Source organism: Myxine glutinosa, chromosome 1 (assembly GCF_964187855.1).
Source record: "Myxine glutinosa chromosome 1, kmMyxGlut1.1, whole genome shotgun sequence".
Lineage (NCBI taxonomy): Eukaryota > Metazoa > Chordata > Myxini > Myxiniformes > Myxinidae > Myxine > Myxine glutinosa.
Window position 1 is genome coordinate 244,921,262 of NC_136261.1, and position 26,672 is coordinate 244,947,933.

At 42.1% G+C, this 26,672-nt stretch overlaps 1 protein-coding gene across 7 annotated transcripts in view; it reads right to left on the reverse strand.

Annotated features, from left to right (window-relative positions):
- The window catches only part of LOC137435593 (homeobox protein Meis1), a 437,249-nt gene that overhangs the window by 175,136 nt on the left and 235,441 nt on the right, over positions 1-26,672 (reverse strand). For all 7 annotated transcript variants that reach the window (XM_068129504.2, XM_068129511.2, XM_068129521.2 and 4 more), the window contains exon 8: positions 7,015-7,151. In XM_068129504.2, coding sequence (XP_067985605.1) covers positions 7,015-7,151 — 137 coding nt within the window. The remainder of the gene's footprint in view (positions 1-7,014; positions 7,152-26,672) is intronic.

A 26,672-nucleotide genomic window follows, 5' to 3' on the forward strand; every position in this document is an offset into this window, starting at 1 on the left:
CAAGGAGAGATGCAGAAAATAGGGCAAAATGGAGAAGATTGTCATTGGCGACCGCAAGGCTAACCGCCGCTCTTGTATGGAAAATGGCCTTAAGATGCATGTTGTTGTAGTTGTATTGGCTGTTGTTCCTGATCCAGGTGAGCTTCAGGACCATTCTGTGTTATAGCTCTTCCATGAGCCTATAATTCATACACAAAAAAATGCAACTAGGCCAGAAGTTCTTATTATGGTACTCTACCTGTAGATAGACTCAGTGCTGCCAAAGCAGATTCATGACAAGGATTGCACCGAGTGGTTTGCCGTTGCGTTCCCAGTGGTTCTCATGCCAGGAATTTGGAATGTGTTCAGGAATACCGGTGATAGCTCATCTCCTCTTTGCGAAGGACACCATTAAATCTTTAAAGTCCACCAACTAATGCTGACAGATGGGACACCCAAGTTTAATGCCCATCTGAGGGACAGCACACACATTGATGAGTCGTCCTGCCTGCAAAACAACAGGATGACAGTTTAAAGTTGGGCCGAGATTTAAACACAGCTCAGAGGCAAGTGTGCATCCAGGCCAAACTAAGACTTCTCTCTTCTGTCATTTTCAATGTAACCTGTGTTTTATCTAAACAGATCTTCAGTCTTTGGAACGATTTTCTCAAGTGACATTTCTAAATACAACCTCATGTTGAGTTCACCTTCACCCATCAGTTTTGTTGTTTAGTCCTGGGCTGTAGACACATGTGAGTGGTGCACAATCAGTCAGTGGGTCGGAGAGGAAAGACCACTCTCTGGCACTAAGTGGAACCTCCAGAACGGGGTGCCTCGCAGCTGCGGGTTTGAAACAAAATGTTCCTGCACTGAAACGGCTCTCCAGGATGCAAAGAGGTACAACCTTAAATTTTTAACCAGACCACTATTCATGCCATGATGAATCGCCATTCCTTGAGGCCTTAGCTATCCATATTGTCAGATATTCTGAACGGAAGCAGTGATGCCGTTATTTCTGTTTGAAATGTATTATTTATTGTCCATTTCAGTTTGTTGTACCTGTTCTGCATCTCTAAACGTCTGCTCATTATGCCTGTAGTACTCACCTCAGAGAATCGCATTTGAATCAGACTTGAATTAGTTTTTTTTTAAAACTGGACTTGACTCGAGGTTTGGGAGGCTGAAAACTCGACAGAAACAGCTGCATGGGACATTTACGACTTGAGTCTTTAAGCCTGCGACCTCTTCCAGTCATTTTCGAGTTGTTGTAAATGCCATTGTGAAATTAAATAAGAGAAATGGATGTTGAAGTACATACAAAAAGGGGGAAAAAAATGAAAAGCATCTAAACTGTTCATATAGTTTTATATTTTAATGTTGAATTAGTTGTTTTTTTTAAGGGGCGGGGCCTGTTATTTCATTTTTGAAAGATCTACCCGCCCCTTACAAAAAAAAACAATTCATGGTCTCCAAAATCCTGAAGTCAAAATATTTTGATGACTATGCCATGAAAGGTATAAGTATAAATTCACTGTAGGCAAAAAAAACACAAGGGCTTATGCGATATGTTCCTCTCTGGGCCGTTGTTGCTTGTTTTTGTGTTATTACTTCTTTCCTCCGCGTGTACGTCCACCCACACAACCCACGTACCCGTTGGTAGTGTGTAAAAACTTGCTTTCCTTTATCATTCAGCTCCTCCATGAGCCTAGACTCTTATATTAAATAAACGAATTTTGGGGTGAATGGAGTTTCACTGAAGATTAAATTCAAAATGGAGATTCACTTCATGCTGCTGATAAATGGACATATGGAGTGATTCCATTCCCAAAAGAGGGGAGGGAGAAAGGCAGTGCCACAATGTCTAGTCTAATGAGTGTAGGTTTACCGATATTGTGCAGGTAACTACTGACACTGCATCTAAAAGTGGTTGGTCCAGTCTTTCACCAATACCCCCGGCGCTCACCTGGTGGAATAAACAGTACACTGCACCGACTATGGGTATTTTAATTCAATTTCAATGGCTGCAAGAAGACAGGGCAGCATGTAGAATCATACTTACATAATCATAAGACTTCAAACAAACAAAGAAAAAAAATACCTATTTTTGGGGGCAACCTCCCCTCCCCCAACCCCATATACCTCCTAAGACCCCAAATTTTATAATGCCTTGAACAAACATTGGTACATCATGGGTGATTAAGGTTGTGGTGAAGTTTCATCAAAATTGCATGTGTAGTTTCTGAGAAGAAAGCAAATGCCTATTTTGGGGGGCAACCCCCGTAAATCCCCAAAGTGGCAGATTTTTTTTTAATGCCGTTAACAAACTTTGGTACAGCATTGGTGGTGAAAGTTGTGGTCACGTTTCATGAAAATTGTGTGTGTAGTTTCAGAGGAAAAAGCAAATTCCTATTTTGGGGGGTCAAACCTGGATACACTTTGACCCCATTGTTTCATTGACCCCATTTTGACAATAGAGCTCGATTTTTTTTAATGCTGTGAACAAACTTTAGTCATAACACAACAAATATAATTTGTGCCAAATTTGGTCGCAATCCCATCAGCGGTTTTGGAGAAGAAGTTTCAAGTATTTACGGACTGACGGATGGACGGACGGATTGGCGGACTGACAGACGGACAACGCGCAATTGCATAAGCTACCCTGAACTTCCTTCCAGGTGAGCTAAAAATAAATAAGTGTGTCTTGTATCCAATATAATACAAATTGCAATGAAGGATGCGATGCTCATATGCATCAATACCAACTTTCTGTAAATATATTCATACCACATTGATGACGATTTATGCCTCTGATGATGTGAGGACAAAGAACGGCAACATTCATATGCAATAAGCAATTTGTGGTATTTGTGTTGCCTTAACAAAATGGCATAGAGGCCATAGGAGGTAGTGAGGAGTTTCTGGATTTCCTGTTTTGGCATTCCCATTTGAGCACAAATATCATCACACAAGTAGCAGGCTTGCTGCTTAAGAAAAACTGACATCGGAATTTATCGAAAATCCCGACAGACACCCAAAAAATAAAATTACGGCCGTAAGCCAGTGTAGCCCCATTTCCTCATTATGTGGGAGGGTTCTCGACAATATCCCCAGTGAGGATTCTTGCAAATGATCATGCAGATTGGCTCAGATTGCATTAACATCACTGTTTTGGTTTGTTGGAGGTGACCCAGGATGAGGCGAGCACTGCATTCAGGAGGTTAGCCAGCCATGTTGCACTGCAGGAAGTGAACTCATTGCGCCAAGTTTCAATGATAATATCCAGGAAACAACCTTAAAAGTGTCATCAATGTTGTGTGAAATAGCACTCAAGGGTCGGTACTACTGGATTATGTAGGTTAGTCAAGTGAAACAAAGAAAATTACTTAAACTTTGTTTTGCCATCAAAGTTTAGATTTTCCACATACCACCTCACGGTAGCTGAGTTTATAGAATGCCCTCCATAAGAATTGGAACAGTGAAGTCAAATTTGTTATTATTGCTTTATACTCAAGAAATTTGGATTTGAAATCAAAAGATGAATATGAAGCAAGAGAACAGGTCAGCTTTTATTTATTAGCATTTCTATGCATATATATTTTTATCATAGTAGAACAATAGCACTTTTTATGTTTAGCCCCCCCCCCCCCCCCCCCCACCCATTTTAGGTAAGCATAGGTATTGAAACAGATTATCTTAAAATAAGTTAAAATAGTATAATAGTTATGCAATAACTGCATCAAGCCTGTGACCCATTGACATCACCAAACTCTGTGTATCTTCCTTTGAGATGATTTGCCAAGCCTTAACTGCAGCCATTTTCAGTTGTTTGTTTGTTTTTGTGAGGGGGTGGGGGGGGGGGGGGGTTCTGACTTCAGCCTCCTTATAAGCGAGTTTTTTTTTTTTTTTTTTCAAATGCATCCATTGAATTTAAATCAGGAGATCGACTTGACCAGTCTAAAACATTCCACTTTTTCCCTGCTTAACTCCTTGGTTCCGTTGGCAGTGTGTTTTGGGTCATTATCTTGCTGCATGGCGAAGCGCCGCCCAATGGGTTTGGAGGAATGTTCTTGTACATAGGCAGACAAAATGTTTCTGTACACTTCCGAATTCATTCTGCTGCTGCCATCATTCGTTACATCATCAATAATGATGAGTGAGCCAATTCCAGAGGCACCCATGCAAGGCCAAGCCATGACACTACCTCCACCATGCTTCACAGATGAGATAGAATGCTTTGGATTATATGCAGTTCCTTCCTTTCTCCACACTTTCGCCTTTCCATCATGTTAGTTAAGGTTTATCTTGGTCTCATCTGTCCATAACATTTTGTTCCAGAAATCCACTGGCTCACCTCTGTACTTCTTGGCAAATTCTAATCTAGCTTTTCCATTTTTGGTGTTATTGCATCTAGCAGTGTAACCTTTGTAATTCTGCTGTCGAAGTCTTCTATGAAAGGTAGATTATGATACTTTCACCCCAGCAATCTGGAGGTTGTTGGTGATATTACTGACAGTTGTTTCAGTGTTTTTTTTCACAGCTATGATGATTTTTCTGTCATCAACTGCAGGTGTTTTCCTTGGCCGACCTGGCTGTTGTCTACTACTAAGTACACGAGTGGTTTCTTTCTTTTTCAAGATATTCCAAGTTGTATTTTCTATGTCCAATTTTTGTGCTATTGTTCTAATTGAATTATTCTGTTCTATAAGTTTCCAAATCTACTGCTTTTCTTTCATAGACACTTATCTGGTCTTCATGGTGGTGTATGCCTACTGACTCCAAAGGCAGACTCCCAAGGTAAAAGCAAAGGCTAAAACCAAGACTAAACATTTACAGCAATCGTAATCGTAATCAATCCAACAAGAAACACCTGAACAACAAGAACCACCTGTCAGTTATTTGTTCCATTGCTTACCTAAAATGGGGGTGGGGGGGGGGGCTGAACATAAAAAGTGCTATTGTTCTACATTGGTAAAACATATATACAAAGAAATACCAAGAAGTAAAAGCTGACCTTCTGTTCTCTTGCCTCATATTCATCTTTTGATCTCAAATCAAAATTTCTTGAGTATATCGCAATAATAACAAATTTGACTTCACTGTTCCAATACTTATGGAGGGCACTGTATATATAAAACGGAAGAAAGTCCTATGTTTGAGAGCGTATAACCAAATGAGACAGTCAGCACTGGTTGATAGTATACGATAGTACAGTATGTAGTCATATTGAGTAAGAAAGATTTAGTTTGAAACTTTCTTGAGCTGTCAAAGGTTGTATTTTTCTATGCAGTACATTGCAGTGCAGGTGAATGAAACTAAACAAACTAGAACGTCACTCAGTAGAGAGCATACCTCCGCCTGGTTGGCCATATCACTCAATGGTGAAGAATCACTTTAAAAATAAATAATTCTCATATCCGAATCCATATTCAGATCTTCACCAAAATCGAATCGATTCTTCCTTGTCACACACTCAAACTCTCCAACAAGTTACGCCCAAATCCATCCATAACGTTTTGAGATATCCTGCTATGTATCGTTTTGGCGCTATCTCCCAATGGAGAGGAATCACTTTAAAAATTACATAATTCTCAAATATCCGAATCCCTATTCAGATCTTCACCAAAATCGAAACGATTAGTCCTTGTCACACACCCAACTGGTCCACCAAGTTTCGTCCAAATCCGTCCATAACCTTTTGAGATATCCTGCTATGTATCGTTTTGGCCCTATCTCCCAATGCTGATGAATCACTTGAAAAATTCTAGTGTCCGGATCCGAATCCGGATCTTCACCAAAATCTACTCACTTCGTCCTTGTCACATACGCTACATCTCTGCCAAATTTCGTCCGAAACCGTGCACAACCTTTTGAGATATTCTGTTCACAAACAAACGGACAGACAAACAGACAGGGGTGAAAACATAACCTCCATCCACCTTTGGTGGCGGAGGTAAAAAGAAGTGTGAAAGCCCACCTAACACAGTAACTTCACAGCACGACAAATCACCTTGCAAAATATTCACCCAAGTACATGGTAGGCTTTTCAAAACAAGAACTATATGAAGTTGTTAAAATAATATATCTAAGGAACCAGCTCCCAAACAACTTACACTACTCCAGAAAGTGTTTTCATAGGAAATTGGTGGTGAAGGGGTTAGGGAAACAATGGGGTCAGGTGGAATATTTTATCCGACTAGTAAGGCCCGTTGGTCGATTGGAACAAATTTTCATTGGTCCTCATGTCCTTGTAGCATACCTGCTTGCTGTACAGCTTGAGCATTAGCTTACCTTTTACCAAGCCCAGATGTGCTTGGGCCAGGGCGGGGATTATACATTCATTGTTATTATTGGCAAATTATAATACTATTATTATTATTGTTAATATTATTAGTATTTATTAAAATATGCTTTGTTACAATGTTATCATTGTTTTTGTTATTTCCTTTGTAATTAGAATGCCATGCCATGGAAGGACGTATTAAGCTGCTCGCTCTATACACCTTAACATGGTGTACATTTAAAGCATGGGAATTCTTCCGGATTATTTGTAGTCAATTAGTCCGATCAACTCATGAGATAATGACGATCATTTTGGTATATCACATTCCACATCAGAAAGCGCCAGTAGAACTCCACAAAAACGTGCCTCACACACACACACACAAACACAGTGAATAACCCCGAAGCTGAAGAGTTTACATTTGGTATCCGCTTGATAGGCAGGATCCAAATTCCGATCTTCACTAAAATTGAAGCAATTTTTCCTTGTCACATACCCAAAATGTCCACCAAGTTTTGACCCAGTATTTCCACAACTTTTTGAGATATCCTGCTCGTAGACAAATAAACAAACAGACACACAGAGAGACAGACAAACAGGGTTGTAAACATAACTTCCATCCACCTTCGGTCGATATGATCCTTCGATATGATCGTTAAGAAGTTTTCCGATGTAATTGATCAGTTCACCATCCTGGAATTCACCATCAGTTCACCATCCTGGAATTATCATTGATGACAAGTTGATGGTCTCACCGTGAGATGCTGGAAGAGCCAGGCGCGCATTATATTGGTGGCCACTTTTGGAAAGATCCCACGTTTTTTCTGCTGCTTCCGGTCCTTATCAAGGTCCTCCTCATCTCCGCTTGGAAAGCTGTTGTCTAGTCCATCACCTGCAAACACAAAACATGGAAATAATTCTTCATTCATTGATTGATTTTTCACAATTCCTGATTAAGGCTCACTATTGCTACTCTTCCAGTGGCTTGGGCATTAACTGTTTCAAGTATCATATTAAAGGTAGCCCATCTAAGGTTGCCGTCCCATTATGACACGAGCCAGAGTATTGCTTTGCATCCTTTGTTTCACCCAGAAATCTTTTCCATTTTAATCTCGCTTTATTTCAAATGGATTATCTCTTTAAAATGATATTTTGAAAAGAAACGGGTTCAAGGTATGCACATGGCATCAACATTCTGTATTTTGAAGCAGGTATTAACGGTAATCACTTGTTGATACATTCTTATCTTTTATTGTAAAAAAAACAATCGTTTTTTGCTTTATCAAATGAAGAAAAATAAAGACCTCATACTTGGTGTGTATATGACATCATAACAACACTGATTCCACCTCATTGTGACTAACAGATCTGTTGTTTCGAGAGCAAAATATCCCTTACTGTACTTATGAAGGTTTTCCTTAATCAGCAATAGATACGCTCATATAAAATGGGATGGGCTCATGGAATGGAGGTTATTGCTTCCACTGACCTGATAGTTATTCAATTCAAAGCGGTTTTTTTTAAAGCCCCATTCAAAATAACAAATTAGACTTCAGTCTTTCATATCAATTGACACTACGGCTGAAATCAAATTTGTGCTTTTGAGCGAAGCTTTTTTTAGAGCAACGTCGGCTTTCAAACGGAAAAAGACAGCCGACATTGTGGATAATTAAGATGTTTGGCCAGTGTGTGTGTGTGTGTGTGTGAGTTGGCTGCAATTACAAACGACATACCAATGCTTGTCCGATGATCAAATCAACATCAGCACAATGTTAGCTTTCCACGTTGACCCATCGTACCTGTGCGGGCTGAGCATCCAAAGCTATTTTTCAACAGATATTTTCTCCCTATTAGTAAATGTATTCTAAATAAATTCAATTTGTTGAATGGTTTTGTTTAGTTATGACTTAACTTATTACCTCCATCACCGAAGGTGGACGGAGGTTGTGTTTTTACCCTGTTTGTTACTTGGCAAAAAAAAAAAAAAATTGACAAGTATGTTGATCACTCCGGTTTGTGTGTCTGTCCGCTCACTTATACTTGCCTACAGGTCACAATTTTAAACCGATCTTCATGAAACTTCACCAAATGGTAAAGTTGCTGGTCCGACAAAATCCTATATATTTCTGAGGTCAAAAGGTCAACATAGGCCAAAATGTCATCACAGGCCAAATTTCTAAAATTGACAATTTTTATCCGATTAACTTCATTTGAAGAAGATTTGCATATCAGGTCACATAATTCAACCACCAATTATTTTCGACGTCGAAAGGATTCTCCACTGAGTGCCATTATACTTTGTTCTCTTTTGCCAAGTGTCGCTCTATGAGTGATTTTTCATCTGTGTGTCTGTCTGTCTGTGTGCACAATATCTCAAAAAGTTATGGATGGATTCAGGGAAAGCTTTGTGGACATTTTGGGTGTGTGACAAGGACAAATGGATTCGATTTTGGTGAAGATCCGGAAACTATAATTTTTCTTTTTAAAAGTGATTCTTCACCATTGAAAGATGGGGCCAAAAATAATATATAGCAAGATATCTCAAAAAGTTATGGACGAGTTATGGCAAAACTTGGTGGACGAGTTGGTTAGGTGACAAGAACAAGTCGATTAGATTTTGGTTCAGGTCCGAATCCAGATCCGGCCTATCAGTGGGATACAAAACGTAAACTGTTCAACCTGGCGGAGGTGTGCGCTCTACCGAGTGCCATTCTAGTTAATTACTGCATTGATCAGCAGTGATACAGAAAAAATATGTTATATGCATGCATGTTCTTCCAACATCATATTTAGTCTTTATTTGCGGGCTCATTCTTCAATTTCTTTAAAATGCTAATTTGCATAAAAACTCAATGAATTAAAATAAAAGACATGTCGAAGCGTCCAAGTAAATATCGGCAGACACCTGGCTTGTCAATGATAACAGGAGTAAAAAATAAAATAAATTATAATCTATAATCTCCACTACTTTATTGGCTCCAAATATTCCCACTTTTTTGTGTCGACGGCTGTAAAGGATTTTGGCTCAAGTCTCTCACGAACTTGCTGGCCAGGCCGAGCATTCAAGTGAATGTTGTTCAGGTTAATGGTGACAACTCGCCTGCTCTTCAGAAAAGACAGTGGAATCTTTAACATCAACCAATATAACAAGTGCTGACAGATGGATCCTTCATGTCCAGCCGATGGATGGCATACACATTGATGGACCACCTGACATGTGAAACATCGGGGTGACAGTTTATAGCTGCTTCGATATATGAACCGAAGCTAGACTGCTCAAAAGTGAATGTGCCTACCTGTAAGATATCTTGCAGGTAATAGTCCACTTCTTTCTTTAACTGCCACAAATATTGCCACATTCTTGTGGGGTTGGCCAGGGGAAGTCTTTGGACAAAGTCTTTCATGAACTGATTCATCATCAGGCCTAACGTTCGGCGAAGCGGGAATTTGCAATCTGTTCATTGTGCTGGTGAAAGTTGGCATAGTCTTCATGAAGAACACCTCGGGATCTTTAACGTCCACCAACTAATACCAGCAGATGTGACGCCCGTTTTAATGTAAATCCGAGGCATGGCACATATATTGATGAAGCACCCTGCCCGTGAAACACTGGGATGACAATTTATATCTGGACCGGGATTCAAACCCGGGCTAGACAGCTTGGAGGCGAGTATGTATGCACACCTCTAGGCCATCCCTGCAACTCTGCAAGTAATAGTAATAATAATAATTACTTTTAGTATAATTAAATTAATGAACAGGATTATAACTAATTAATTGACATATGTGGGGAAATTACATTCCCAGACCAGGAATCAAACCCAGGTCCTCTGGAAAACCATACCAGTGCTCTGCCACCTGAGCTATCTGGGCGACCCTGACTGAGCATGTAATTTTCCCACACATATGATTGCCACTCTCTTTCGGTCAATGCTTCCGGGGCACTCGCTGCCAACTATAGGAGCACCAATAGCCTGCTCATGAGAGGGTCTTCCTCCAATGGGGGAAAAATCCATGTCCGCTATTACAAATAGCGGGTAGGTACACCAGAGGACCTGGGTTTAATTCCCGGTCTGGGCATGTAATTTTCCCACATATGTCAATTAACTATTATTATAATAATAATCATCATCATCATAAACCAAATTTACCATAAATAGGCAACAGAAAAAGTGAAAGCTACATGATGTCAAGTTGCACGTAATCAGAATGTTCAAGAGATCCAGGCTGAAATTGAAACATACCATAAAGACTATAAATAAGATATATGTACATTTATATAATGTGGAGGCAAGGAGATACATCATAATCCACATTGATCATTCTTCGAAGCCCGACCATATGTTTCATTCCAGCTGGCCATCTGATCGAACCATTACTGCCTGTCAAACAAGTCTGCCGGAGAAATTTACATTCGTCTCTTTCCTCCAAATTTATCTTCCTCAAGTCAAGAAAGTCTTGTCGTACCACCCACCCTTACTTTTGATTGTAGAAATATACGTAGCCCACCCAGTAAGTTTGCACCCTGGAAACAGGCCACGCAATGGATAACGAGTGTCGTGTGTGCTTGGATGGGAGAACGAAACAGAAAAACGAAAAGAGACCTTCCTTGTCGTATATCCCCATGGATTAGATGATAAGTTCAGAACACACTTTGGATTCACCAAGGTTCCACAAGTTAGTGATAATAATTGGGAAGCTTTCTTAAAGGAAGGGAACATTGATAAATAAATAAAATAACACTACATCCCTAACAGAGACATTTGATCTGGAGAGCAATCAGTTCACTTGATGCCAGCCAAAGCTAACATCCATAAAACTGGTTATTTATTAAATACTTAGGGCATTGATGAAGTAATGACCTGAGAATTATCTATGGATCAAGCATTTTCCTTTCCTTATGAGCTAAAGGGAGGTTATGGATATTCAATTAGCACATGAGTAGCCTGTAAAAACAAGTTGATAAATCTTATGGGTTAATGATTCTAATTACTCATCAAATACTTGCTTGTTTGGTTTGGCCTTTATTTTCTCACATAATCCCACAGTTACACGAGTGAAGAAGTATTCACATTCATTAAACCTGTGAAAACACCAATGATGGAAGTGTTTAATCAACGGAGCTCATCAACACTGGGATTGACTCCTGGAGTGCTGATCCCGTGATGATAGGTAGAATTCTAATTGCGGATACCTGATGTGATACATTGCAATATGATATAGAAACGGAGTCGGTGTATAAAGCAAGCCTTTGCCTCTGTATTTGAGCATTTTCCTGTTGATGCACATTGACCCCAAGTTTGGAATCCCATATACTGTGTGTTTATATGTTTACGGTCTATTAGTATTAATGTGCTTTTTCGTGGTGGAAACACAATTTTATCTTCAGATGTGCCCGGATTGGCGTTCGAGATCCAAATGCATTGAAGGTTCAGTACGGGCAAGAGGCAATTATTTCTCCATCTGTCGGTCATCAATGGGCTTCATGGTTCAATAATATTATTATGATGACATTCGGTAGAATCAAGATAATTATTCGGCAGAATTACTGAAAGGCTAAGCAGATTAGTACACCAAAGCACAAGCTGTTTTGAGACATTATATTTGTAAGTTTGAACGTAGCTATTTCAATCTGGTTATGTAGAAAACAGCAATTTCTATGGTATGCATGTTCGTTCGAAGAAATATTCAAAATTGCATTTGATTCACCAATGTGTTGTAAAAAAACACATGTCCTCATACGTATAAGTTTTTTTGCAAAATACAGTACCGATGGTGCATTAACACTTTGTCAGCCATTTCAATTATCACTGTGTAAAATACACCAGCAGTTTAAAGGATGATCAAATGCGTTAGGAGAAGGACTTGGTGTCTGTCAAGTGAATGAGTTTTAAAAAAAAATTACATTAATTAAATATATTGGTAACAAGCGTTACGCCTCGGTCCCCCGTCGGTGAAGTGATGCGAGTTGACAAAGTGGAAGACGCAAGGCGGCCATCTTGGATTTTGACGTGGCGACCCAATTTTCAAAAGAGTTCTCCCTTATGCGTAGATACACCCACACAGCAGACTAGAAATTAGTACTTCGCTTATGTTTCAACATATTCCGCTCACAAGGTTCAGACATACATGGCGGCGGCCATCTTGGATTTTGACGTGGCGACGCAATTTTTAATAGCTTCTTCCTAATGCGTAGATACACCCGCACACCGGATTAGAAGTTAGTAGTTCATTTATTTTTCAAGATATTCCGCTCACAAGGTTCAATGCACGCACGCACACACGGACGCACACACGGACGGAGGGGAAAACCATAGTCCCCCTTTCGCTCCCCGGTGCGATGGGGGACAAAAAGCTGAGTGAAATGTGCTGGACACTTGGTGTGGATGGAGGAAGAGAGAATGGCAAAGAGAGCAGATATGTTGATAGCGCAAGGTAGGAGGAAAAGAGGTAGTATGTGATTGAGATGGCAATATTGTGTGAAGAGGGACATCAGTAAGGTCGGGATGGTTGGAGAGTGGAGAGAGTTGGCTGAGGACAGAGGGAAGTGGAGGAGTAATGTGGTCGAGGCAGTGCAGGAGCTTCGTACCGCTGGACCTCACCCCTTACAAAAGGGAAGACAAGGTAAAAAAAAAAAGTACATTATAAGCTGAACAACATAAATTACCTTTGTTGTAAACCTTGCAGTGATTAGAGACTATTTAAATGAATGAAAAATAATAAGGATTGAAAGAATACATTTGGAATATGGGAGGAGATGAAACACCGAGTCTCGCTTCCTTTACCGGACAGCTACCGAGCTGTTGATGGCTCATGTCCAAATGAACGCCTTTCCGATGACATAGAAGCAGCTAGAGAAATAAGCGCATATTTCCTGTTATTGGGAACCATAAGGCGAGGAGGCCTAAACAACACGCCTGTTCACCCATAACACTACAGGAGATGAAATCGATACTCACCGTTTACTTGTGTTTGTTTGGAAGTCGTATCAAACGAATGAGTTTAATTTACAATTCAACTTCTTTATTGTAGTTCTTGTTTAAAAGAAAAAAAAACTGCATAAAAATCCCTTTTTCATTGCATAAAAAACTGCAAAAGGTATATTTTAACAAAGGTGGAAAGCATGCTCTACTCGTACATTGAGATATGAAGTTTCTTTTGTTTCACTGCATCTGCCTTGTGTTTGTGTTAGCGAAATCACAAGATGGAAACAACTGTCGGCAAAACAAAACATTTTTCCTCTGATAAAGTTCATTGTTTTGTTTTCCATTGCAGTTCACGCAAACTGCGTTTTTGTTTTTCTTCTCAAATACATGTTTGTGCGATTTCACTTACAAAAAAGAATGTTGTTTTTTTTTTCACCAAAAGTAAAATAGTACAGAATTTCATAGTCTATCATGGATTACAAAGTTTATAGAATGAAAATAGGTGTGCTTGTTTGATGAAAAGATAAAATGAAATGATGAAAAGAAAAGATAAAATGAATTGTAAAAAACGATGAAGAAAATTTTGCTCACATTTGAGAAAAATAAGTAAGCCAATATGTAAATTATATATATATATATATGTATGATTGTATGTATATATACTGTATATATATATATATATATACATATATATAGGACAATATTCCTATATATATATATATATATGTTGTCCTATATATATATATTGTCTATATATATATATATTGTCCTATATATATAGGACAACACACACACACACACACACACACACACACACACACACACACACACATACACACACACACCGATAGGACAATATATATATATAGGACAACACACACACACACACACACACACACACACACACACACACACACACACATACACACACACACCGATAGGACAATATATATATATATATATATATTACAAGCCACAAACTTATCAATGTTGGTATGATATCAAAATACTCATAAAACTGGTGATAGAAGGATGGTTCATGCCATTATTGAGCAGACTATTAAAATATCGAGGATGGGGGTGAACAAGTCCAGAAACATGACGTGGGGAAATTAATACATATTCAGTCCCCAATGCTGAATATAAAACCTGACCAGCTGAGGAGACTTGCAACTTTCCACTCAAACGTATTATCACACACACACACACACACACACACACACACACACACACACACACACACACACACACACCTCGTCTCCATCAGTGCTAAGGAACGCAACTGTTCAGCTGATGCATTGGCCCCTTTAGGTTTGAGCAGGAATTTCTTGAATATGGACATAATGCCGATGATAACTCACATACTCTTTAGTAGAGACATTGTGCGATATTTAAAGTCCACTATAGTTAAAGCTGGCAGATAGATTCACACTTTAATGTTCAACCCAGATCTCTGCAAGGCACATACGGTCCACTATTAACCCCTTTATTGTGAAATTACCTAAATCGAGGATGACTGCTCACCTCCAGTCATTCGTTCCTTTTTCCCCCCACCTGCGGAAACAACTTCCACATTCTCTTCAATCTTACTCTCCACTCAAGGTCTTCAAGATGGCTGTTCACAACCATCTCAGGTGAACCACAATCCAAAAACATGATCCTTTCTACCCTTGTTATCCCACCCCAATCCCTCATCCTTTCAAATTTCCAGTATTCCCTCCTGAGAGTTTCCTTCTGTATCCATCTTGTCCACCCTATGCATCCTCTCCTATCCCCATTCCTCCCCACACCCATTGTTTGTCCAAATCTTCCTCTATCTAGGTCTTCAACTCTGCTGTTGATGTTTCCCCCCTCTCTCAACTGTACCTCTTGCATACATCTCCACTGTTCATTTTGCGTCCTGTTACGTCCTGATCAATTGAGTGTGCTAGCCCTTCCACGAGCCTCGACTATATACAGTGCCATCAGAAAGTATTCGCACACCTTGACTTTTTTACATTTTGTTGTGTTACAGCCTGAATAAAAAATGGATTCAATTGACTTTTTTTGTCACTGGTCCACAAAAAATACCCCATAATGTCAAAGTGGATTTATAAAAATTAAAAACGAAAAGCTGAAATGTCTTGAGTCAACAATTATTCAACCCCATTTCTATGACACTCCAAATTAAGCTCAGGTGCATCCAATATTATTTGATCATCCTTGATATGTCTCTACAACTTAATTAGAGTCCACCTGTGGCCAATTAAATTGATTGGTCATGGTTTCAAAAGAAACACACCTTTCTATATAAGGACCCAGACAATGCATGTCAGAGCAGAAACTCTACCATGAAATCCAAGGAACTGTCCGTAGAAATCTGAGATTTAATTGTGAGGAGGCAAACATCTGGAGAAGGGTATAAAACAATTTCTAAAATGTTGAAAGTTCCCAAGAGCACAGAGAGCTCCATCATTAGGAAAAGGAAAGACTATGGAACTACCAAGACTCTGCCTTGAGCTGGCCATCCGACCAAACTGAGCAATCGGGCAAGAAGGACCTTGTTCAGAGTGGTGACCAATAAGCCAATGACAACTCTGACAGAACTACAGAGTTCCTTGGCTGAGATGGGAGAACCTGCCGGAAGGACAACAGTCTCCGCAGCACTTCACAAATCCTGGCTTTATGGAGATTGGCTAGAAGGAAGCTACTCCTGTGTAAAAGGCACATGATAGCATGCCTGGTGTTTGCAAAACGGCACATGAAAGACTCTGGGAGAATGAAGCAAAATATTATGTTGCCTGATGAGACTAAAATTGAACTCTTTTTCCTGAATGCAAAGCGCTATGTCTGGCAGAAACGAGCACAGCTCATCACACATCTAACACCATCCTTGCCATGAGAATGGTGGTGGCAGCATCATGCTATGGGGATGCTTTTCAGTGGCAGGGATTTGGAGATTTGTAAGGATAGAGGGAACAATGAATGGAGCCAAATACAGGCAAATCCTTGAGGAGAACCTGCTTCAGCGTGCAACAGACCTTAGACTGTGGTGAAGATTTATGTTCCGATAGGACAATGACCCCTAGCATACAGCCAAAGCAACACTGGAATAGCTTCAGAACAAGAATGTGAAAGTCTTTTAGTGGCCCAGACAAAGTCCAGACTTTAATCCCATTGAGAATCTGTGGAAAGACTTGAAGATTGCTGCTCACCCACACGTCCCATCCAACTTGACGGAGCTTGAGCAAATCTGCGAGGAAGAATGGGAGAAACTCCCCAAATCCAGATGTGCAAAGCTGATATAGACCTACCCAAGAAGAGTCGAAACTGTAATCGCTGTGAAAGGCGCTTCTATGAAGTAGTGACTCGGGGTGAATACTTATTGACTCGAGACATTTAAACTTTTCATTTATAATTATTTTGTAAAAAAAATTAAAAAACAAAATTCCCACTTTGGCATGGTGTATTATGTGTAGATATGTGACAAAAAAATTCAATTTAATCCATTTTGAATTCAGGTTATAACACAACAAAATGTGAAAAAATTGAAGGGGTGTAAATACTTTCTGAAGGCTATATATATATATATATATATATATATATATATATATATATATATATATATATATATATATATATATATATATATATATATACAATATATATATTTAAACTGAGGGATGGCACAGTGTGTCGCAACACCCTGCCTCAGAGTTCCAATGGAACAGTATATAGTTGGACTGGAAATCATACCACCAACTAATGACAGCAGGTGGGTCCCCAGCTTATTCTATATCCATTGGATGGCACAGTTTTGATGCAACACCCTGCCAACACCTTGCCCTGCCGATGCTTTGTAGTCAAGCCAGGAATCAAACACATCTTAGACAAATCAGAGGTCAGTCCATTACCTCAACCCACCATGAACCACCTTTAGAGGCCATTTTTTCCTGCAGAGCAGGGGTTGGCCTTTTTCGGGCACCATGGTCCCCTTTTTGAAGCAATGTTTTATGGCCGGATGCCCTTCCTGCCGCCAACCCTGTTAGTCACCTCTTGCGACACACGGGGAATTAACAGTGAACTGGTACTCAATTTGCCGACCTCGGAAGGATGACAGGCTGAGTCAACCCCCCTGGTGTTAATTCAGTGATCGACCGGGATTCAAACCCATTATCCTAAGATCCCAAGCCGGCACCCTAACCGCTAAGCCAACACCAGGCTGTCACCTCAACACATCATGAGAGGACAAAAAAAGGAAGAAAAAAACTATATTCGGCACAAACGTGTGGAATCCACTAATGCTCTTAACGTCTTTCTGATTCCAAACAGCATCATTCCAATCACAAATTAATACTGTCTTACTATGATTCACCAAATGTCCGTCAGTCCGTTCAAAGGTACCGCAAAAACGGCTCAACCGATCGCAACGATATTTTGGTTGGGTATTCCTGGGACTCCTGCAGTATAATAGGCTATATTGTTTTTCCAATTTTTCCAAGTTTTCCAATTTTCCAGTTTTTCCAAACACGATGGAATAATATTTACCGATATGAACAGTGATGTGGCTTTTGTTGAAATTCTACAAATAGTTTATTCTACATACCAGGAGAGAGTAGATCGACTCATGACGAACTCTTCCTATATAAACGTGCAGCTCCGAAGTAACATGGCAGCGTGTGTAAAGCGACTGAGAAACAGGTGTAGCGGCCGCTTCCGTGTTACAGATTCGGCGCGCACTCTTCACACATAAATGTGCGACTGAGAAAGACGTGGAGCGGCTGCTTCTGTTTTCCAGAATTCAAATTTTTTTCAAAATGGGCGCCATGTACTGTTTAGATTTTGATGATTTGCGTGTGATATGATTCAACGGATGTTTATATGAATTGTTTAAAATAAAAAAGCCTTCAATTTCTGATATTTTGCCTTTTCATTTTGGCCTTCCAATTCTAGCCCCACCCATAGGGCGGGTACCATTGCTAGTACCATTAATATAACAAAATACAATGTTAAAAACACTCATGAGGTAAACAAAGGTAAACGCCATTCTCACATGATAACCAAAACAGACGAATCTACCGACGAGAAAGGGTGAATATGAAAAACTTCGTTCAGATCGGAAATCAAAAACAAAATTGTATTGAGAAATTTATGAAACCTCCCACCCACCTTAGGATGGATAAAAACGGTGTAATTTGCGTGGAAACTCAAAATCACAATTGTATTGACATATCAAATCATCGAATGTCCATGAAGGTGTGTTTACTTCTGGATCGGGAGCACTTTCAAACAGATCAAAACTCAAAATCATAATTATATTGAGGAATTTATGAATCCCCCACCTTTCTTATAACACCTGTTGGGACCCCAAAACTTTTCACAAAAGGTTTGGCAGGGCTAGTCACAAAACTAAAAGAGTAGTTCAGAGACGGACGGATGTACAGTCGGACCGAGGCACACTCCTCTTTTATAATATACTAGAATATAAGACCCGGCGCTTCGCTGACAGAAATATCAATCTTTGATGTGATGGCTAATCTATGGGGGAAGAAAAAAAAAGGATTTCCTGGGAGACCCTGCTCTCCGTGCAGGGATAACCAACGTCACATGTTGGCATTTGCATTTTTCACACGCCTGTCCATGTACGTATCCATAAAAAATGTAAAAAAACAAAATTAAAAATTAAAAAAACATTTTGGGATCACAAACACTCCCGGGAGTTACCCAAATCCACCGTAGTTGGATTTCTTGAAATCCGTTAATCCATTCTCAAGTTATAACATGACAAACAAACAGACAGACATGGCTCCTTTTATTATATATATATATATATATATATATATATATATATATATATATATATATATATATATATATATATATATATATATATATATATATATATATACAGTATATATATATATATATATATATATATATATATATATATATATATATATATATATATATATATATATATATATATCTATAATTCCAGTAATCTCTGTACGTTTGTACGTTTGTACGTTTGTCTGTCTGTGACCGCTGTTTCTCGACAACCACGGGTCCGATATACTTTTCACTTGCCAGGTATATTGCTGGGGACCCGAGGATGTGCCTTTTCAAGGTTTCATATTAATCGGACAATTACTTACCGAGCTATGTCCAAAAAACGATTCAACCAATCAGAGAGCAGCGAACGATCGCGTGTGCCGAACGTGGCGGGCACACTCTGCCTCGGATGGCACATTTGAGAGCGTATTCATTTATTTCACGTTGGAAAACTATGTTGGCGTTAAACTATGTTTTACAACTAATAAAAACGAATTTGCGATTCATTCGCTTTCCTGCGCGTTTGTGCACGCGATGGCGATTTCTTTACCAAACTCCGGAAGCCGTTCGCTTTGGACCAAACCATTGCATGTAAATAGAGGGGGGGGGATTGTCACCACTCGCAAGCCGTTCGCTTTGGACCAAACCATTTCATGTAAATAGAGGGGGGGGGATATAATTTTAGATATAGATATAGTACGGGCATGCCCTAGTATATATAAAGTAGAGTTGGCCTCTATCTATGATCTCTAAGATCTCGAGAACCCGTGGACGGATTTGCGAGCGGAAAGTACTGTTCGACTCGGGATGGTCCCAGGAATGTCACGGAGACATAAACATTTAAAAAATTTCGGGTTTTAAAATTAGCGTATTATTAGCACTAGCAGAAGAGAGAGGGATTCGAAGGGAGGGAGCGCAGCGCTTCTAGCGCTTCTGACTACAGCACACCTTAAAATTAAAAAAACTTCGGGTCTACAATCTCTAAGATCTCGAGAACCCGTGGACGGATTTGCGAGCGGAAAGTACTGTTCGACTCGGGATGGTCCCAGGAATGTCACGGAGACATAAACATTTAAAAAAATTCGGGTTTTAAAATTAGCGTAGCAGAAGCATTGCCGGCGCAGAAGCGGCAGAAGAGAGAGGGATTCGAAGGGAGGGAGCGCAGCGCTTCTAGCGCTTCTGACTACAGCACACCTTAAAATTAAAAAAACTTCGGGTTTTAAAATTAGTGTGTTACGCGTAATTAGCGCTAGCAGAAGAGGGAGGGAATCTAAGGGAGGGAGCGCAGTGCTCCCTCCAGTGCTTCTGTTAGCGTAATTAGCGTATTTCGGAACGTTAACCACAGACTAACGTCTACCGTCTACAACACCACTACCGTCTACCGGACCGCCTGCAACCCCACTTCCATTAACCAGCCCGCCGGCAACCCCACTACCGTCTACCAGGCCACCTACAACACCGGTAACAGGTGAGTTAACAATATTAACTTACAAAATATGTTAAGTGTTCAAGTTTTTGTAAATTTGCATCATTTAACAAGCCGCAATTTTACATTGTCAATTAAACCACCCAACCCCACTACCGTCTACTAGCCCGCCTACCAGTGTTCACAATAATCATAATTTTTAGAATTATGTATCCCGATAACGTCTGCCAGCCCGCATACACTCTCCACTACGCCCAGTTTTGACTTGCGCATTTTTTTTTTTACTACGCCGCTGAACTATTGTTGCTATAATCTCTGCTTAACTTAAGGCAGTTAAATTTAACATTTATGGTTATTGTTCACTTCAGATATGCCAAGAAAGAGGCCAGCTCTCGGACGCAATACGGCTGCCGCCAAAAGATTCCGTGCTGCGCGGGAAGCAGAACAGCCAGAGCAACGGCAAGTACGACTTGATGCAAATCGCCGTCGCAACGCCGCAGCTCTACAGACTTCACAAGCACGAGCCAGTGAGACCGTCGAGCAACACCGTCACTCCAATAGCATGGCCTTCACCTATGACCGCGGTAACCCAGTGAATTTTGCAAATGTTGGACAAATGAATGACAAGTGCAGGCATTGTGCAGCTATGAAGTTTAATGGAGAGACAAAAGGGGTGTGCTGCAGTGATGGCAAAGTCATCCTTACCCCTTACCCAGCCCTACCACCATTTCTCAATGAGCTCATCTCTGGTACAGATGCCACCAGCAGGCACTTCCTTGCCAACATCAGAAGGTACAATGGATCATTTGCGATGACAAGCTTTGGTCACAAAGACGCAGCAGTCCAGGGTTGGAACCCCAGCTTCCGCATTCAGGGCCAGGCCTTTCATCGCATTGGTTCCTTGCTACCACCTGAGGAGGGTCAGCCTAAGTTCCTACAAGTCTACTTCCTGGACTCTCATGCTGATGAACTGACAGCCAGGAACCACAGCAGCCTTAATCCACATATTCTTAGGAATCTTACCATCTGGTTTCATGACAACAATCACCTGATCCGACAACTCAAGACAGCTCATGATGTTCTTGCTGAGGGAAGCAACAATGAAGAGAGGCAGATCATCATCAGGGAGGACAAGAGGCCACACGGAGAGCATGCCCGTCGCTACAATGCCCAGTCAGCACCAGAAGTGGCCATCCTGATGGACAATGAGCCTACAAATCCCCGAGACATAGTCCTCAGGCTTCGAGATGGTGAACTCAAGAGGATCAGCGAGCTGCATGCATCCTATGATTCACTCCAGTACCCAATCATCTTCCCGTATGGCACAGACGGATACAGTGTGTATCTACAGGCCCGAACTGCTGCAGGACAGGATGGAGGGCGCAAGGTCAGCCAGCTTCAATACTACAGCTACCACCTCATGGTAAGAGAGGGCAACCACCTACTGCAAATGGGACGCCTCTTTCAGCAATTTCTGGTGGACATGTACTGCAAGATAGAAACTGAGAGATTGGGCTGGATCCGTCGTGAGCAGAAGACCTTGCGCGCTGATGACTATGTGAGCCTGCGTGACAGCCTGTTTGCTGGTGATGGAGATCCACACAATGTGGGACAAAGCGTTGTACTCCCAGCAACATACACTGGTGGCCCCCGCTGGATGCATGAAAAACAGAGCGATGCCATGGCCTATGTCCGCCGTTTTGGAAAGCCTGACTTCTTCATAACCATGACCACCAACCCCAAATGGACTGAAATTCAGGAAAACCTGCAGCCAGGACAAGAGGCACAAAACCGCCCTGACATCATAGCTCGGGTCTTTCGTCAAAAGCAAAAGAAGCTCATGGAACTACTCAAACGTGGAGCTTTCGGCAAGATGCAAGCCTTCCTGTACACCATTGAGTACCAGAAGCGTGGTCTCCCTCATGCACATATCCTTCTGTGGCTTGCTCCCGAGAGCAAGGTCAGACCTGATGACATTGACCTGGTGATCAGTGCTGAGATTCCCGACAAGGAGATAGATCCGGAACTGCACAAGATGGTCATGGCTCATATGATCCATGGCCCATGTGGACATCTCAATCAGAACAGTCCTTGCATGAGGGACCGCAAGTGCGCCAAGGATTTTCCAAAGCCATTCTTGCAGAGCACAGAGCAAGGAAATGACTGCTACCCCAAGTATCGGCGTCTCAAGCCAGAGGATGGTGGTCACATTGGGGAGATCAACATGCACCAGCTGGGAAGACAATTGGAGCAAGTGGTCAGCAACCAGTGGGTGGTACCATACAACCCATTCCTCCTCCGCCAATTCAACAGCCACATCAATGTTGAGATATGCTCCAGCATTAGTAGCATCAAGTACATAACCAAGTATGTGACCAAGGGGACTGACCAGGCTGTCTTTCAACTGCAGCGCATCGGGGCTGGAGACTGTCCAGTGGACGAAGTCACTCAGTTCCAGAATGCTCGCTATGTGGGTAGCAGTGAGGCAGTATGGAGGATCCTGGAGCACCCCATATCTCAGCACTTTCCCCCTGTTGTGGGACTTGCCGTGCACCTAGAGAATGGTCAGAGAGTCTACTTTAATGCTGAAAATGCCCTGGAAAGGGCACAGAGACCACCGCCAGCCACCACACTCACTGCTTTCTTTGATCTCTGCAGCCATGATGATTTCGCCAAGACACTCAAGTACCATGAGGTGCCACAGTACTACACCTGGGATAAGTCAAGCAAGAAGTGGACCAGGCGCAAGCAAGGAGGCGTGGTTGTTAGAGGAGATTTTACTGTCCACGAAGTTTCAGCTATTGGCCGCATGTACAGCATCAGTCCACGGCAAGGCGACTGCTACTACGTTCGCCTCCTTCTGACTGACATATGTGGTCCCACTTCCTTCAATGCCCTGAGAAGTGTAGATGGTCAAGAATTGTCCTTCCGTGAAGCATGCCTGGCAAGAGGACTCTTGGAAAATGACCAGCATCTTCACCTTGCTATGGAGGAAGCAGGAATCAGCCAGTCAGCATCAAACCTCAGGAGCCTATTGGCCATCATTCTCACCAGCTGCTTCCCCAGCAATCCACGTGCACTCTGGGAGGACTTTCGTAACCTGCTATCCGAAGACTACCTATTCCAGCACCGTCGCCATATTGGTAATGTTGCGGCTTGCTACAATGATGAGGTTTACAACCTGGCACTCTGCGCACTTGAGGACAAGGTGTTGCTGATGGGTGGCAGTGTTCTCAGTTCGTATGACTTCCCAATACCACAGAGGGGCACAGATGAGAGGCTCGCAAGGGAGTACTTCAGAGAGGTAGATTATGACCAAGATCAGTTGACAATTCAGGCCAATGATCTCCTTGAACAGCTGACTGATGACCAGCGTGATGTCTACAATGCAGTCCTTCAACTGGTCGAACAAGGTAGCGTCAACAGTGGCATGAGGCACAGTAACATAATCTTCTTGGATGCGCCAGGTGGCACAGGCAAGAGTTTCGTCATCAATGCCATCCTCAAACATATCCGATCCCAAGGAAAGATCGCCCTTGCAACTGCATCCAGTGGCATTGCTGCAACACTGCTCCAGGGTGGGCGGACACTACACAGCACATTCAAAATTCCACTTGACGCCCACACCAAGGAGCAAGCAACATGTGGCATCAAGCGTGGCACAGCCTTGGCCAGGGTCATAAACGATGCAGCTGTCATCATTGTGGACGAAGCACCAATGACCCACAAATCAGCGTATGAAGCTGTAGACCGCACTTTACAGGACATAACAGGCGTGCACAGACCCATGGGAGGCATACCCACGCTGCTCTGTGGAGATTTCCGCCAGATCTTGCCTGTGGTCAAGAGGGGCACAAGGGCCAACATTGTGAATGCCAGTCTAAAAACTTCCGACCTCTGGCGTCATGTGACTGTCAAACACCTAACAAGGAACATGCGAACGCATTTGTCTGGGGATCAAGGGGCAGCTGACTTTACCAAAATGCTCCTGGAAGTTGGCAATGGACAGATCCCATTAACAGCTGCACCAGACACCATCACAATCCCTACTGGGCTGGGGAAGGTTGTGAAGACATTGGAGGAGCTCAAGGCTGATGTGTACCCATGTTTGGTTGCCAATGCTCACAATCATGAGTGGCTGGCTGAGCGAGCAATTCTCTCTCCTCTGAACACCAATGTGAGTAAGCTCAATACCTGGCTCATGTCTGAGTTTCCTGGTGAGGAGAGAAGGTACAAGTCTGTTGACAGTGCCATCTGTGATGATGAGGCAGTCACCTACCCCGTTGAACTGCTCAACTCCATTGAGCTGTCAGGAATGCCGCCACACATTCTGATTCTCAAGATCGGTGTCCCAATCATGATACTCCGAAACATGGAGCCACCAAAGACCACCAATGGCACTCGCTGCTTTGTCACCCGCCTTCATGCCAATGTTATCGAGGCCACCATTTCCTGTGGGCCATACAAAAGTGAAGTCATCCTTCTGCCCAGAATACCACTTATGCCATCAGATTCAGAGCTGCCTTTCCAGTTTCGTCGCCTCCAGTTTCCATGCAAGCCATGTTTTTCTATAACAATCAACAAATCACAAGGTCAGACATTCAAGGCCATTGGAGTGGACCTGTCCGTGCCTTGCTTCACCCATGGTCAGCTGTATGTGGCGGCCTCTCGCACTTCCAGCAAAGAAAAACTTACCATCTTGGCACCCGAAAGTAAAACGCGGAACGTTGTTTACACAGAGGCCCTGTAGAACTGATATATTGACTACAGGAGGTGCCAGGCGTTGCTCGGGAGAGGGCAAGGGAGTATTCTATGTGTCTTTTGCCAGCCCCACTCCATAATTATGGATTGCGATATGTATCAAACCAGCCCGCCGACAGACACCATCTATCGTCTACCAGCCCACCTCCAACCCCACTAACGTCTAGCAGCCAGCCTAGAACACAGCTACTGCCGACAACCTTACTACCGTCTACCAGAACGCCTACAACCCAAATAACAGGTGAGTTAAAAACATTTACTCATTAATGTAAAGTAACCCACTGGCCCAAAGTAACCCACTCCCGTGCAAAGCCGGGTACCTCTATATATATAAAGTAGAGTTGGCCTCTGTGTCTGTATCCTGATCTATGTATGTGTCTATGTATGTATGTGTCTACAATCTCTAAGATCTCGAGAACCCGTGGACGGATTTGCGAGCGGCAAGTACTGTTCGACTCGGGATGGTCCCAGGAATGTCACGGAGACATAAAATTTAAAAAATTTCGGGTTTTAAAATTAGCGTATTACGCATAATTAGCACTAGCAGAAGAGAGAGGATTCGAAGGGAGGGAGCGCAGCGCTTCTAGCGCTTCTGACTACAGCACACCTTAAAATTAAAACAACTTCGGGTTTTAAAATTAGTGTGTTACGCGTAATTAGCGCTAGCAGAAGAGGGAGGGAATCTAAGGGAGGGAGCGCAGTGCTCCCTCCAGCGCTTCTGTTAGCGTAATTAGCGTATTTCGGAACGTTAATTTTTCAACTTCATTATTCGGAATCAGTACGTCCCAGAGAACCTTCGTAACGTTAATTTTTCAACTTCATCCGATTGACATGGGACCAACGGCATGTGACAAAGAGTGAAACATACAGGCTACATTTATTTGACGACAATGAGTTCCGACTTCCGACCTCGGTGGATGACAGGCTGAGTCAACCCCCCTGGTGTGAAGGGGGAGGAGGAGGGGAGGGGGAAGAGAAGGGGAGGGGAACGAGGGGGAAGGGGATGGGAGGGGGGAGGGGAGGGGGAAGGGGGAGGGGGAGGGGGGAGGGGGAAGGGGGAGGGGAGGGGGGGGAGGGGAAAGGGGGGGAGGGGGGAGGGGAGGGGCCCTTCTTCCCCTGGGCAACCCCGCACCCTTCCCTCCCCCCTTCCCCCTCCCCCCCCCCTTCCCCCTCCCCCCCATTCCCCTCCCCTCCTCTTCCCCCTCCCCTCCTCCTCCCCCGCTTCCCCCTCCCCCCTCCCCCCCCGTTCCCCTCCCCTCCTCTTCCCCCTCCCCTCCTCCTCCCACTCCCGTGCAAAGCCGGGTACCTCTGCTAGTATATATATATATATATATATATATATATATATATATATATATATATATATATATATACTGTACTGTATATATATATATATATATATATATATATATATATATATATATATATATATATATATATATATATACTATATATATATATATATATAATATATATATATATATATATA